This window comes from Podarcis filfolensis, assembly GCF_964270895.1.
Source record: "Podarcis filfolensis genome assembly, chromosome: 13".
NCBI lineage: Eukaryota > Metazoa > Chordata > Lepidosauria > Squamata > Lacertidae > Podarcis > Podarcis filfolensis.
This window is the reverse complement of record NC_139615.1, coordinates 14776606-14792132: the sequence shown is the minus strand read 5'-3', so window position 1 is coordinate 14792132 and position 15527 is coordinate 14776606. Positions and strand designations below refer to the sequence as shown.

General features: G+C 46.8%; 2 protein-coding genes across 7 annotated transcripts in view; one reads left to right on the top strand and one right to left on the bottom strand.

Annotated features, from left to right (window-relative positions):
• Window positions 1-15527, top strand: part of LOC310748416 (uncharacterized protein) — a 376897-nt gene that overhangs the window by 282205 nt on the left and 79165 nt on the right. The gene's annotated exons all lie outside the window — the stretch shown is intronic.
• Window positions 1151-15216, bottom strand: LOC310748439 (sulfotransferase 1C2-like). Of its 6 annotated transcripts, none has more exons than XM_083584240.1 (9): window positions 15014-15216; window positions 13819-13953; window positions 7703-7874; window positions 6716-6841; window positions 5846-5943; window positions 3517-3643; window positions 3191-3285; window positions 2193-2373; window positions 1151-1393 (listed from the first exon to the last, which is right to left on the bottom strand). In XM_083584240.1, exons 2-9 carry the CDS (start codon window positions 13855-13857, stop codon window positions 1281-1283), a joined length of 951 nt encoding a protein of 316 aa, XP_083440366.1. In that variant the 5' UTR covers window positions 13858-13953; window positions 15014-15216; the 3' UTR covers window positions 1151-1280. The 6 variants fall into 6 exon arrangements, with proteins under 6 accessions (XP_083440366.1, XP_083440368.1, XP_083440367.1 ...); XM_083584242.1 differs by lacking the exons at window positions 13819-13953; window positions 15014-15216 and adding exons at window positions 10255-10326; window positions 13507-13561; XM_083584241.1 differs by lacking the exon at window positions 15014-15216 and having other exon boundaries at window positions 7703-7871; window positions 13819-13878.

Here is a 15527-nt window from a genome sequence, read left to right as displayed (position 1 = left end):
ACCCAAAACATCATACATACATCACAGAAGGCAGAAATCCTGTTTGCCAGGATATCTGTTAATGGTCGCTGATTGCTTTACCTGGGCAGCCTGGCCATTCTTTTGTGATGGTAAATACTTTCCTGAAACCAGGTCACAGGCTCACCCTATTCCTGCACAAATATGCCCTTAAGACAGGTAAGCAAAAGACAATTGGAAAGCTTTTCCCATTTCCTTCCTCCTTGCATAGAAATATTTGAGGTCAATTTGGGAGAGTCAAAATGGCTTCAGGATTGCTCTCCTGTACAATTTCAGACACATGGCTTATATACTTAAAAATGTGTTTGCCTTGTACATTTATGAACGTTTATTTTATATTTAGGACCTTAGAATTCTTATAACAACTCTGACTCAACTGTGGGGCAGTTACAGGACGTTGCATCAAGCAAATGCTGTCACACTCTTTCCATTGCATTTTCCTCTCTTGATCACAAACATTTTGCTTTACTTATGAGAAACAGTCTGAGATTTTTGGCAGGGAGAGTGCGTTGTGCAAGAGTTGCAAAGCAACTTTAATTGCACAGCTTTACCGACTGAATCCACCAAAATAGCAACAGGACAATCAGAAATGCTGTGCTCACATTCATAAGAACTTGTCTCTTCAGTTGTGAAGATACAAGCAGATATGGAAGCTAAGCTAATCGGCCATTCATCCTGGTTTGTTTGCAGACAGGTTAGCCAAGACTAGGTACTGAATGAGCTCTCACCCATATTTGTTTGTGAGGAGGTTAGATGGATTGTGAAGCTAGCAAGTGTTTTATCTCTCACTTTCCCCATCACTGCAAGAAATTGGATCTTTTGAGGAAGTGGGTTTGTTTTACAAGAGGGGTCATTCCATATCAAGTGATCCAATTTTCAGGTAAGATTCAGTCACATGCCAGCAAATTCAGGCTGTGCAATTAAAGCTGAATCTCACATGAAAATAGTCACAGGCTAGAAGTGCCCTAGACTTCTCCCACCTCTCTCAGTGAAAGCTGGAGTTTTTAGGGGCCTCACAGATGCACCAAGTTCTGCACCAGAATGCAAATGCCACAGTGTGCATCAGGAAATGCAACCAAGCAGAAAGCAGTGTCCCACCCACGTGGAATCAAGCATCCAAACATACAGCCTATGAAATTATAAAACTCTTTTTCTTTATTAGTACTGCTGGAAAAGGCAAACCCCCTGAGGACATTGGCTGAGGTGAGCCTTCACTTTTCAGGGAATTCTCTTAAGGGATTCTGATATTGGACTTTTGGCTCTCAGAGCTCCATGGTGAATGCCAGGGTAGTACCAGCCATCTTTCTTTGGTAGTCTTCATTGAACCGCTCATTCTGAGCCACGGTGAAGTGATTCTTCCAGTCCCCAACTGTCCCTATAAAAGAAACACACAAAATCCACTCAGCGTAATGGGTAGAAGTTTTCAACAGCACTATCTGCTATTATGCCCCATAAATTACCAGGGTGGGTATATTCACAGCGCTCAATGTCGTTAGGATGTAGTAGTAATCCCTCAATGAGAGATTTTGCAAGGGTGTGGGGGGATGTTCGAAGAAAGAGTCTATATATGTTGGAGACGTAGATATCCTTCTTGTACAGTGGTACCTCAGGTTACATACGCTTCAGGTTACAGACTCCGCTAACACAGAAATAGTGCTTCAGGTTAAGAACTTTGCTTCAGGATGAGAACAGAAATTGTGCTCTGGTAGTGCAGCAGCAGCAGGAGGCCCCATTAGCTAAAGTGGTGCTTCAGGTTAAGAACGGACCTCCAGAACGAATTAAGTACTTAACCCGAGATACCACTGTATTTTCATGTTGATTTGTGGTCACATGAGATGCCACTTTCAATGCTGTGTGTGCCCACAAACATTTTGGAGTGGTCACACTGCTTCATTTTCCACAACTGAAATCCTGCAACTTTTTATACCACAAATGTTCTGGTTCATTTTTGTTCCAGTTTTGCCTCACTATACCCTTCCAGACAGCAAACATGGGGTAGCATCGCAGAACAATTAATAAACCCACCGCCAATGAACATTAAAACACCAGCCTCGAGGGCCCTCTAAGACAATGCCCGTTTCCTTCCAGCGGCGTGACTTGTGGGATTTCAACATTCTGCCTGTTGAGCATAGTTGGCACCGTCCAAAATAAAGATGTTGAGGGGGAAGCCATACCTTTCCTCATGAATGGGGAAATGGACAGGTCCATGACCGAGATGGGCACGCCAGCCCGGTTGGCCATGGGGTTGTCTTTCATGACTTCGAAGGAAGTGTGGCGGACAATCTTGTCCACGGTCGCCTCATCCAGTTGCTTCCCTATGAATTGCATCACCTTCTGGATCTCACGCTTTGGGTCCTGTGTGGAGATGGAGAAAGTGCAGCAGGGTTTGGCCTGACAAAAAGGACGCCGGGAAGGGGCAGGGTGGCGCTGAGAACAGGAATGTTTAGGAGAAGTGCTTTGGTGTCCCAAGCAGACAGATCTGCTTGTAAATCTTCCACAATCTGCCCATTTTTTCAAACTGGCCAACATGGAGACCTCCTTCATAATAGTGTAAAAGCAAGAAGGAAACTACATTAACAGGTTTTATTCCTTGTTCGCAGGGCTTATTGCTGTGGTCACTGTATTCTTGTCCTCCCTCAAATACAGTCCCCCTCAGCCTTGAGTCCTCCCGTCCCCCCTGGTTATAGGCCACAGTGAAGTCTGCTGTAGTGTCAAAGGGTACCTGGGACATGTGAGCAGTGTCTGCAGGATCAGGCCTGGTATCGTTAACATAGAACAAGGAGGAGGAGGAGGCAAGTAGACAAGATTGGAAACCAGGGTTGGAGACACAACACAGGATCTGTTGAAAGCTTATGAAAGATGAAGGTGGGGGAAGAGGACCAAGGATAGGCAGGCAAATATGTTTGTGGAGCTGTCCCACCCCCAGCTTACTAGCAGCCTCTTCCTGCTTCCTTTTGGCAAGAGATGAGGGAGAGGCGATGACAGAGCCGCCATCTGATTCTCACCAGCAATTCATTCTGAGGGTGGCAGATGGGACAGGCTTTTTGACACTTTCTCCCCTATGCAGATTCACTCCACATCATCCCTGCACTATTGCCTGGGTGCAGAGCAGAGTCTGATCTCCGCAAGGGATGCTGTCCAGAAGGCCCCACCGCCTTCCTGATCAGCTCACCTTTTTTATGTCTTCATAGAAGAGGTAGAGCACACGGTGCGTGTCTTTTGCCTTCCACCAGCCTTTCACGTGATCGTACCACGGGCCCCAGCCCACTGGAAGACACAGAGTGGGGGCGATGAGGAGCACAGTGACAAATCCCCCAGCAGAAGCAAAAAAACACTATGCTATTGCTGCTAACATCACCACCAAATGCAATTTATAAACACTGTCACCAACTGCATCTGACCTTTTCCGTATTGTAACTTTCTCACACGTGCAAAGTGTTGTCATTATTGCCAGAATCAAAAAGATTAGGAAGGAAGGGTGCATTGTTTTTAACTCACCTTTGCCTGCCATGAAAGTCTCAAAATATTCCTGCCATGTTCCGGGGGCAGGTACCACCTTGCTCATCCTTTGGAAATGGAAATAGGACACCATGCAGTCCTTGGCGTTCCTTGCCACGTAAAGGAACTGAATGGGGAAGACAAATGGGAAACATTAATGCATTTAACTAGGAGATTCAGTCATTAACAAGCTTTTTCTCCAGGAAGCTCCAAGATGACAGACGTAGGACTTCTCTAGCTCACCCAAGTATCTTCTTTTCAGCATCTTTCACTCCTTCCTTTTGCTTGCACAAAGTTTATACAGACATTAGACAAGGGGTGCTTCCAAACCTAATGCCACTCAAAAATAATGACAGTCGTGTAAAGAAACATTCAGGTTGCATGATTATAGTTGTCTTGGAGGCAACACACTTTCCATAGACTTAAACCAGCTCCCTACAACTTGCCCAACAACTCAGGGAAGCATTGTAACCTTTCCTAAACACAACCCCAGACTTCTCAGCTGGACACGGCAGCAAATAAAAGTCCTCAAAATGCTATGGGCTGCTTCAGCCACAATCAGTCTTGCATCACAAACCTGCATCCCCTCAACTATTGGATTTTTTGCAATAAGGAAAGTGAAGGGGAACTGTACTGGAAAGTGTGGACTAGCTCTTGCTTTGATGCAACGTCATCTAACCTCCCCACAACAAGTCAGAATGAATGCTCACTAAATCTATGTCTGCTAAGCTCGCCACAAAACTAATCAGAATGAATGGTCAATATATTAACAGGTCATCTGGAAGCACCCACATTACGATCTTCCCAGAGCATTTGTTCTGATTTGTTTGCAGGGAGGTTATACAACAATGCAATCCATCCTGTTTCGTTTGCATGGTGGTTATACATTTCCCCACTGCTGATCATTCATTCACCCCAAACTTTGCAGTGTATATCCCCATCACTTTCCAAACTGCAAAAAGCACTTCAATCTGTTTTAACTGCTGTCAGGGACTGGGCAGAGGAGGAATGGTGGAGACCGCCTCCCCATCCTGAACCTTCCAGGGAGGAGGAAGAGGAAGACAGTATAGATTTACAACAGGGGGTTGAGGGAGGTCACAGCTCAGAGGCAGATGAGGGGGAAAGCTGGGAAATCATGGGAGAGCCAGAGCAACACCTGGCTGACATGTAGTCATTTGAAAGCATTCCAGACCCTCCCTCTCCCAGAACCTGGCGAGCCTTAAAAGTAGGAGAGCAAAGAGTTCGAAGACAGAGGACATGTAGCAGCATTCATAGAGGAGACGATAAGAATGACGAATGAGGAAGTGGGAGAGACGGGGGTGGGCAGGGTGGAGATTCACTTGGGACAATGCCATTATTCAAGAGGCTGGGTTCTATAGCCTCTCTCTGTAAAGATTGAAATGAAAAAGGGCAATAAGAAACTCTTCCTTGTATTTATACTTTCCTGGGCAACCAGCCAGGATCCGTTGACAGCACCCTGACAACTGCAGAGATCTAATGTTCTGGTATGTGCCTGAATCCCTCGTGCAGAATACAGACAGTCTGGAGCTGACCCTGCCTAGCAATGCAACAGCATCATATATCCTTGGACCATTCTCTTGCAAAGGTCACAAGAGGCTGATATGCACCCCATGGAGTCCAGACACCTGTTTGCCACGTGGTGGCAGCTGAACCACACAGGACATGTGCAACCATCCCACAACAAAAAGACTTTCATCGCATCCAGACAAACATCTGGAAATGGGAAGTAGCTGCTCCGGCAGTTGGGTTGAATCTGGTTTACAAGCCAAGTGGTAGAGAGCTGCCTAAGGTCCAAATTTGGGAATGGGAAACCTGTGCCCCTCCAAGAGGATGTCAGATTCCAACTCCTATCAGCCCCAGCCAATGTAGCCAACCATCAGGGATAATGGGAGTTGTAGTTCAACAACATCTGGAGGGCCACAGATGTTGAAATTAATTGTGTGAATGCAATTACTATGCACATTTTTTTTAAATGTAAAGAGCAGGTGCTGAGGGTGCTGGAACCATAGGGAGTGGAAAGGGAGAGATTAGCTTTCCACCATGGTCTGAATCCCAATGAACATTGCCTCTGCAAAGCTATTTGCATCAGAAAGACATTTTTGTTGCAACATTGCAATGGAGGGGAGAAGGAGTCCTGCTTAGAGTATCTCACAGCTGTTATTGATATTTTTATATTTTTAAAAGCATACATGCTGATTGCCTTCCCGAAATTAGCATGGCACCTAGTTTAGCCCTAGGATCTACCTCTCAGAATGAAGCAAAAGGGTGTCTCTTCCCAAAGTGTGAGGCCCCCTTTCCCATCCCTTACCTTGCAGTTCTGCTCCCAAAAGGACGGAGGGAGCAACTGCACGGGGAGATGGGTTTTCAGAGTCCGTGGAGAAGGCATCGCGTTTGCTTGATCAACCCCTGCTCAAAGAAGAGTGAGGCTTTAGTGGCAGAACAGGGATGGGAGATCATCCTGTCCCATTCCGGAGGGCAAAACACAGTGGAAAAGGAATCCATTTCAAAATCCAAATCGAGTTACATGATTGGCCTTTCAGGGAGACCTGGGGAAGGTAGTTATGCTGAGAAACTCATTTTATAATGTTGTAGGATTGAAGGGTTGGTTTGGAGGAAGCCTATGGGTTCCAACCAAGCCTGTGGTTTTGTATCTACAACATGGCAGCCTTTTACAAGAGGGAACCTGCTGAACTGGTCAGAATGGTCTCTTTTTCAAAATAAGGGCCCTGGCCAAGTCTGTTAAGCATCCTATCTGCACATGCCTAGAAGTTGGCGAAGACCAGGTGTGTTGCCATAGAAACAACTGGAGATGCTTCTGGAGAAGAAGAGTGGGCCTTTCCCCATCTCACCTGGCTGGATACCATTTCATCCTAGAAAGCAGGGGGGAAGGCCGGGGGGCTAATCTGGGGTGAGTTTGGGCTGGAAGCTAGAGAAAGACAGGGATAGAAGCTCCCTGGAAACCTAAAGGGGAGGCCAAGATCTGCTGGAGTGTTCCTGCTGTGAGCCTATGCTCAGGTTGCACATCTGTGCAAGCAAAGCCATATTTCCTAAAGATGCCACAGTCTCCAGTGACCTTCATTCCAAGGAAACAGAGTAAAAGCAGGCACCCCGGAAGTCTCTCCCCGCCCAGAGAATGGGTTGGGCACCGCAGGAATATGGATGGTGCTGTATTTGTCACCTGAGGGCTGGGGTGGCCGTGCCCACTCAATGAATGGGTGGCGATGATGCACAGGGGCCCGCTGGCATTTCTCCAGGTCGCCTTCTTGTTGGATCATATCCACTATCTCTTGTATCCAGGTGGTACCTGGCATAATGCACAAAGAGAGAGAGCAGGAAAATCAGCACTCATATATTCAGGCTCAGTCTTTTGCCCAGGACCTCAGCTCTCTTGCCCTGTCTGCTATTTTAAACTTAAATCCCCTTTCCCCTTTGGCTTACAGGGCTCCTGTGCATGATGTATACAGCTCAGCACCCGTGTGACTCCAGCCACTAATGCATATTACTTTCCATCTATCACTATGAACTAGCAGGTGCAAAGTTGTGTTGTGGATCTGTGCCCGGAAAGTTTACAGTAATCAGTAGCACAGCAAGCCAATTATTCTGCACCCAGAATAGATTTTGCATATTTACCACTATGTGCCAACTTTGCACACTTTATACTGCTTCTGCTAGCTGTAAGAAAGGGAGATAGAGACCTTTAAAGCCCTCTCAGCACACATGATTTTAAGCACAGCGTTCAAACTCACTAGGACTAGGAACTTCGTTTTTTAAAATAATAATAATAATAATAATAAACACACAAAAGATGAACCTAGAGATTCTGAGCCCTGTATGTGCTCTGAAAATAAAAAGAACAAACATTAATGCATGGAATGATCACCATCCACAGAGCTGAATGTAATAATCATCTACCTGGCACAGGCATAGGCAAACTCGGCCCGCCAGATGTTTTGGGACTACAACTCCCATCATCCCTAGCTAACAGGACCAGTGGTCAGGGATGATGGGAATTGTAGTCCCAAAAGATTGGAGGGCCAAATTTGCCTATGCCTGACCTAGCAGAACCGTCTTTCTGAAGGCAATATAGGACTCTCGCTGGACTAATCTTGAGTTTTGTGCTTCTGCAACTCTCAGACTGGGTGCAGCTTTGTCCCTGGATAATTACCTGCTTTGGGATATGTACAAATGAGCAGGTCGTCTGGCTTCGCCTGGAAGCTCTGGATCCGGCTCCATTCCTGACAAGTAGCCTTTGCCAGGGGAATCCCGTCCACTTCGCCCAGCTCAGGGCGCCCCTCTGGTTGGGCATCTTTCCCTTGTCCTGTAGGCATTGCTCTCTGCTGGTGAAACAAGACACAAGGAAAATACAGCACCTTGCATTATTATGCGTCTCTGTCTTTGAGGGAAGAGACCTTCCATGGTTGCCACCGTAAGCGTTTGGGTTACGGTTGCCATCTCTCTCTTTGTTATATATATCAGGACTCTGGAGCCTTTAACAACAACAGGCATACACAACACAGCTGGAGGTGGGTTTCCTCAGAAGGGCTTCTTCACCTTTTTAATTTCTGCCTGCCAAAAGGCGCAAGAGCCCTGCCAGAGAAAAAGGAAGGCAGGAAAAGAGGAGGATACAGTCACGGTCCCTGTGCATCCCCATTGGACCCACAGCTTCTCCCAGATAGCTCTGCCCCCCTCCACAACCTCTTCCCCACCTTGGCCTTTCCCCACCTTTCCATCCACCAGGGTGCTGGGTATTATAGCTCTTTGAGGGGTAAACTACAGTTCCCAGTTTTCTTTTTTGGGTGGGTAAGTGCTTTAAATGTGTGGCGTGCGTGGGAATGTCGTGGATAGTAGGAGAGGATATATTGATTAAATATTATCCTTCCTCACTTACACTTGTGAGTCAGTGGCAGGGTACATTCCCCAGTATATTGCAGGAAGCTAGTTGGTAGATTTGTTTAAGCATTCCAATCTGGCTTGTCCAGATTGGGTTTGATCCTGGTAAATTCCCCTTTTATCCCTCCTAAAAAGAATAAAGACACAACAGTCTTTTTTTAAAAGTGTAACAGGAAGTTTGTTTGTTTGTTTGTTTAAATTATTTGATTTATTAACAATCTCTTATATCATATGACACATTTCATATAGCACATCTCGTATAACATATACATATACATACGTACTGTAAATCTTTTTGAGTAAACATATATATAATCCATGTAAGCAAAAACCATATACAAGTAGTATTCTGCTTACTTACATAAATTAAACTAATTCATATTTTTACTATCTTTTGTTGTATTATCTATTTATTAACAACAATTAAAGAAATAAAAAACCAGAAAAACAAAAACAAAAAGGTGTAGTTGGACTTACATGCAGTTCACAGTAGGTTCCCTGAAGGCAGGCTTTAGCTTGAAGTTACAGAAACCAGAGTGAGTTCGTCCCATGTAGGGATATAAGCCCATGCCCTGCTGGCTGAGAGCCAGCAGACAGCTAAATACACCAATATCAGAAGAAGGCAGCAAAAGAGAGAAAGGGAAGATGGCTGCGTGAGCAGCCCTTTTACAGGGTCTTACAGGGTCACGCCCATCTACCTGGTCACACGCAGGGGGAGGATGCTCCAGCCCAGGTGTGACAGGAAGTCCTCCTGGCTGCAGTAACATCCCCCTCTGTGTCTGCTCACGGCAATCAGGAAGTGTTGTACTTGCCTGCTTATGTTACATCCCACAGTGTGTCTGCAGCCTGTGTCTTGGGGCATTTTAAAATTTAACGTGTCACAGAAGAATCACTCTCCGTTGCATCTAGGTAGGCAGAGGCTCTGCAGCGGATAAATGGCCAGATCATACATTGTGCGTCTGTCCCCCCCGTAAACTTAAAATGTTATAGGTTCAGAAAAATGTAAATTGATTGGGCGGGGAAGAAGGCTCAGGTGTGAGTTTGAAACACCCTAAAATTCCTTGCCCAAGCAGAGAGTGGACACCCATTCGGGGTTTAGCAGGAACCTCTTGAGACAGAACGCTTAGATTTAGATGGTACTACATGAGGTTTATGAAGGGACACGGGTGGCACTGTGGTCTAAACCACAGAGCCTAGGACTTGCCGATCAGAAGGTCGGTGGTTCAAATCCCCACAACAGGGTGAGCTCCCTTTGCTCGGTCCCTGCTCCTGCCAACCTAGCAGTTCGAAAGCACGTCAAAGTGCAAGAAGATAAATAGGTACCGCTCTGGTGGGAAGGTAAACGGCATTTCTGTGCACTGCTCTGGTTCGCCAGAAGTGGCTTAGTCATGCTGGCCACATGACCCGGAAGTTGTATGCTGGCTCCCTCGGCCAATAAAGCGAGATGAGCGCCGCAACCCCAGAATCGGCCACGACTGGACCTAATGGTCAGGGGTCCCTTTACCTTTACCTGAGGTTTATATACTGCTTGATTGTAATGAAGCCCCAAAGCAGTTTGCAAAAAGAATAAGATGATCAAATCATCAGTAAAAAACAAAACCAAAACCCAGTTCAGTTAAAAACAACTATTTTAAACATCCAACAATTACTGTAATTCAAACTGTAAGCTAAAAGCCAGTTCAAAACACATGCCAGCACATGTCTGGGTAGGTTTACCTAAATAGAAATATTTTCAGCAGGCACCAAAAAGAGTACCGGGAAACCAGGGAGCATTTCAAAGTGTGGGTGCTGCCACTCTGAAAGACCAACTTATTGCCAATTTTGTACCTTTCGTCCTTGCCGAGTTGATGTTGAGTTTCAGAGACTTCCCGGTTAGCTCTTTCCCTGCAGCAGCCACAACGGGAAAGGAAACCGGGCCTGATTGGTTCCTAGTTGAAAAGCTTGGAAGGTCCCTCCCAGAAGAGGTGGATTAAAAGCTTCCCCCTTCAAAGCTTTGTAGTGTAAAAGCTACACAGTTAAACTTCCTAAGTACTTTTGGGTTGTTTTCTCGACAATTTAACCAGGCAGTTAGCTGCCGCCTGCCTCCAGCCTTGACAAAACAGATTCCGCTCCTCAGCTGCCTTTAAAATTAAATAGGAGCACGGCAGGTGACATCAGTTTTGCATTCCTGGAACTGTGAAGGATCACTGAGCTGGACTTATGCAGAGCACTGCCAGTAAGTTTGCTCTTCAAACCTTGGAGGGAGGGAGTTTGAATAGCTACATAAAAAAGCAAAAATGCTTCCCATCCTCCAATGGGTATCGGAGGAAACTTGAGGAAGGGGGGGCCATTTGGGGAAGGGATTTTTTTGTGGGGAGAGAGGTATTTTCAGAGGAAAGGGATTAAGGTCTTCCCCACACCATGCCAGTCTTTTGCTGGAGTTCACAGGGTGTCTTTGGGGAGGAGATCTCCTAGGAAGTAAGTGCCATATACTGTATAATTCGGTCTCCAGGGGATTAAAGGTAAAGGTACCCCTGCCCGTACGGGCCAGTCTTGACAGACTCTAGGGTTGTGCGCTCATCTCACTCTAGAGGCCGGGAGCCAGCGCTGTCCGCAGACACTTCCGGGTCACGTGGCCAGCGTGACGAAGCTGCTCTGGCGAACCGGCACCACAGCAGCACACAGAACGCCATTTACCTTCCCGCTAGTAAGTGGTCCCTATTTATCTACTTGCACCCGAGGGTGCTTTCGAACTGCTAGGTTGGCAGGCGCTGGGACTGAGCGATGGGAGCGCACCCCGCTGCGGGGATTCGAACCGCCGACCTTTCGATCGGCAAGTCCTAGGCGCTGAGGCTTTAACCCACAGCGCCACCTGCATCCCCTCCAGGGGATTAGAAGCCCCCAAATTTCTCTTCAAACCAATACATGATTTTTGGAATGCAAAATTCTTCCCCAGATTGCCTGCTGCTCTGGAAGGCTTGCTGTTGCTTGGAAGCTCTGGATCTGGCGCCAATTCAATAGCAGTGGACTTAAGATGGGGAATCCTGTCTACTTTACCCAGCAGAGCTGTCACTTTGCTCTTCAAGGTTTAACCACCAAGTTCATGTCTTTGAGACCAAAAGTGTGATGTGGTTAGGGCGTTGCTGTCTAACAGAGGGTCATTAGATGGGCAGCTCTCTCTGTACCACTTCATCAGTTTCAATTTGACAGCTGTTCGGATTAGGCTTAAGATGTGTGGAAATTCTGGAGGAGCCCAAACCATCACCAAGGTCAGATGATACTGATGGGCTGGCTGAAGGCCACCGTCGTGGGATGGCTGGATGCAGAGGAGTGGTGGGAGGCACCAGCTGGGGAACCCCCAAGGGAAGAAGGCTCAGAGCCCAGGGAGTGGTGGTGGGACAACAATGAGTTGACAGAGGGAGAAGAGTGGGAGGAGGTGTCAGAAGCTGAAGAGGTAACAGGGCTTAGTGAGCAGGAAGAGTCTGTGGCAGAAAGCAGTCCAGTATCAGAGACAGAAGCGGAGGCTGGAGAGGAGGGGGGCCAAGAGACAGAGATGAGGCAGGCCATTGAAGCAGCTGGGGTGTCACCCCCTCCTCCTGTGACCAGCTCCCCTCTCCCCTGGTGTCCCAGAACCAGAAATGGTACGAAGAGGGAAGAGCAAAGACAGATACAGTGACAGAGTCTCAGATCGCTTGGGAAGGACCTGGGGGATGAAGAGATTTAGGCAACTGTAGAGAGGCAGTCCTCACAACTGCCTCATAGAGGCAATATCTGCTGGGATGAGTGGCTGTGCTCATTAGGCCTGGCTTCCTGAGCTGACCGTGCTTTACTGAACAAAGAGTTAATTTCATTGATGCTGTGTGACTTATTGCTGACCTGCTCCTGGCACCCGCTTCCGACAGCCACCAGCTCAGAAACAATTACTGCATGATTTTTGAACTGGATCATCATTTGCGCGTAACGTTGGACCCCCCCCCCCCCATCTCACTCATGAGCTGGCGCCTCTGCTGTGAGGTAGGTTAGGCTGAGAGAGATAACTAGGCCCAAGGTCACCCAGTGAGCTTCATGGCTGAAAGCAGGAATTTGAACCCGGGTCTCCTCAGTCCTGGTCCAACACTCTGCTGCTATACCACCCTGGCTCTCTTGTTCTCACAATGGCCAACCGGATGCCTGGAGGAAACCCACATGCAGGACATGAACGCAACAGCGCTCTCTTAATCCTTGGCAATTCCCTGCCTACTGCCTCCAACAGCAGAGGTAGACCCAGCTATCGTGGAAGTTGGAAAATGAACTGTTTCCACCTCTGCAGCTCGACAGCATCCATTCCACACTTGGCGCCTTGAAGGGAAACATGTCTCTTGCTTACGCACAACGGAGGACTAGAGAGACTCAGTGATCTGAAGTGACAGGCCAGCATCAGGCAACACTGCGTTTACAGGCACAAAACGGCTTCGGAAGTTTTTCAGAAGAAGCCCTGGTGAACTCATTGGGGGCTGCGGTCACACCCAGATTTGCCCGGTCCTGTTAATTCCAGTGAAACTTGCCTGAAGAGCACTGAGTCCACAGGTCTGCGCTCTCTCTCTCTCTCTCTCTCTCTCTCTCTCTCCTCCTTTCTCTCCAAGCTTAAGCAGAAAATTCACATCATGGTAGGTCTCTGCCTCTGGGTGAAATTACCGTATTTTTTGCTCTATAAGACGCACCAGACAACAAGACGCACCTAGTTTTTGGAAGAGGAAAACAAGAAAAAAAATATTCCGAATCTCAGAAGCCAGAACAGCAAGAGGGATCGCTGCGCAGTGAAAGCAGCCATCCCTCTTGCTGTTCTGGCTTCTGTGATAGCTGCGCAGCCTGCATTCGCTCCATAAGACACACACACATTCCTCCTTACTTTTTAGGAGGGAAAAAGTGAGTCTTATAGAGCAAAAAATACGGGTATTTGCCTCTTAAGGCACCCTTTTCTTAATTTGCAGCCTATCACACCCAGAATTTAGCTGTGCATACTCCTACACATCAGACTTGTTCAGTTCAGTCTGCCAACACCATTTAAAAGAGATTTCAAAGGAGAAAGTGGTGAAGAGTCTCCTAGACGTAGCTACTTACATGGATCTGTCCAACAGCCAAGCACCCTGGGGCTCCTGGAAATGGCAAGTGTGGCCTCAGTGGCTAATCTTTTCCTTTTTACATTGAAACATACTGTAGGTCATTTGATTGGCAGAACCCCAACCCAATCACCATTGCTAGCATCCAAGAGACTTCCCTTTCCACAACCTGTTTGAGCTTAATCCCGGTTCCAAAGTCCATCTGCTTAGTTTGATCAGTGATATGGTTATGAATTGTATCAAGAACCAACCCCCTTGTTTGTTCCTGGGCAAACCTGCCTAGATCACCAATGATTTATAGCCATCTATTTACCTTTGACGCCTTTCTGCATTCAAACTGCACTTGTTTCATCTAAAGAGGGGTGTTGTAGTTCTGTAGAAAGGCAGAGAAAGTTCTGTATGTGGGGGAAGTGGTAGAATCTCAAGCTGGGCACCAGTCATCTTGCTGCTGCAAAAACACACACCACAGTCTCAATTTCTGACTCTCTCATATGGAAATAAGCCCTGCTGGACCAGGACAAAGGCCCATCTAGTCCAGCATCCTGGTCTCACTGTGACCAACCAAGGGAACAAAAAGGAATCAAGCCTGACAGTGCTTTCCCCATTTGTGTTCCCCAGCAGCAGGTATTCAGAGGCATACTGGCCTCCGGCAGTAGAGGTAGAATGTCAGCATAGCTATGGATAGCCCTGTGCTCCATGAATTTGTCAAATACTGTTTTAATAAACCCACTCAAGTTGGTGAACACCACTACAACTTGCGGTAGAGAATTCTAGAGTTTAGCTAGACCCTTTGTGGAATAGCCCATCTTTTTTTTAGGGCCCGAATTATCTAGTATTCATTACCATCGAACACTTCGTACATACAGTGGTACCTCGGGTTACATACGCTTCAGGTTACATACGCTTCAGGTTACAGACTCCGCTAACCCAGAAATATTACCTCGGGTTAAGAACTTTGCTGAGAACAGAAATTGTGCTCTGGTGGCGCAGCAGCAGCAGGAGGCCCCATTAACTAAAGTGGTGCTTCAGGTTAAGAACAGTTTCAGGTTAAGAATGGACCTCCGGAATGAATTAAGTACGTAACCAGAGGTACCACTGTACATACTAAACGAGGCATGCCCAAAGTCCGCCAGTTGGTTTAATCTGGCCCCCCCCAAACCTCAATCTTCAATCCTATAAAAGAAGCTCAACAACTTTGGGGTAAAATCCTAAAAAAAGTTCAACAACTTCAATCCTAAAAAAAGGTTAACAACTTTGGTCGGCCATTATGGCCTTTCACTTCATCAAATCTGGTTCTCTGGCCCTTTGGACACCACTGTACTAAATGCTTTGCTTGCACTATACTGAATTGCTCGATATTATTCTTGGGATAAAATGCCCCTGCTTTTTCAATCAAACTGAACTGAACTAAACTTACACATTAAGCACCAATCTAAAGGAGACCAGAGAGGATGCACAGAGTACAGATCCATTACCAAAATTAAGCAGACGGGAATTGACTCACTTACTAGGGTCATGCCCATGCAGCAAAGTGCTTCACCGTCAAATTCTTTTCCTGAAACTCTGGGCGTTCTTGTTTTGTGAAGAGAGGCTAGGAACTTCTGAAAGAGGATTCTTTGCACCTCAGAATTCAAATTCTCAGGATTTCTGAGAAGTGAGGACAGGCAAAATGATACAAAACTGATGTGTGTAGCGTTCATACAGCCTAATCGCTGGATCACATATTACATGGTAAACTTGCCATTTCTTTTTTGATAGGCTTGTTCCCATGTTACACTAAAGACAGGTAGGTAGGAGAGGGCCACTAGGGGGCGCATCGGAAGATGGCTGACAATAACATCTCTCCGACCCACACAAGGTAATTTGGAGGCTATGATGGGGGTAATTAGCCTCCTTAACCCCCCCAGGATTGTGGGGGGGCGGCTCTTGCTTGCTGTGCCCTATACCACCCCCAAATTTGTGGGGATGGGGGCACTAGGCACAAAGCCCTCTTGTGGGATTTCGGCACTCCTGGACGCTGTC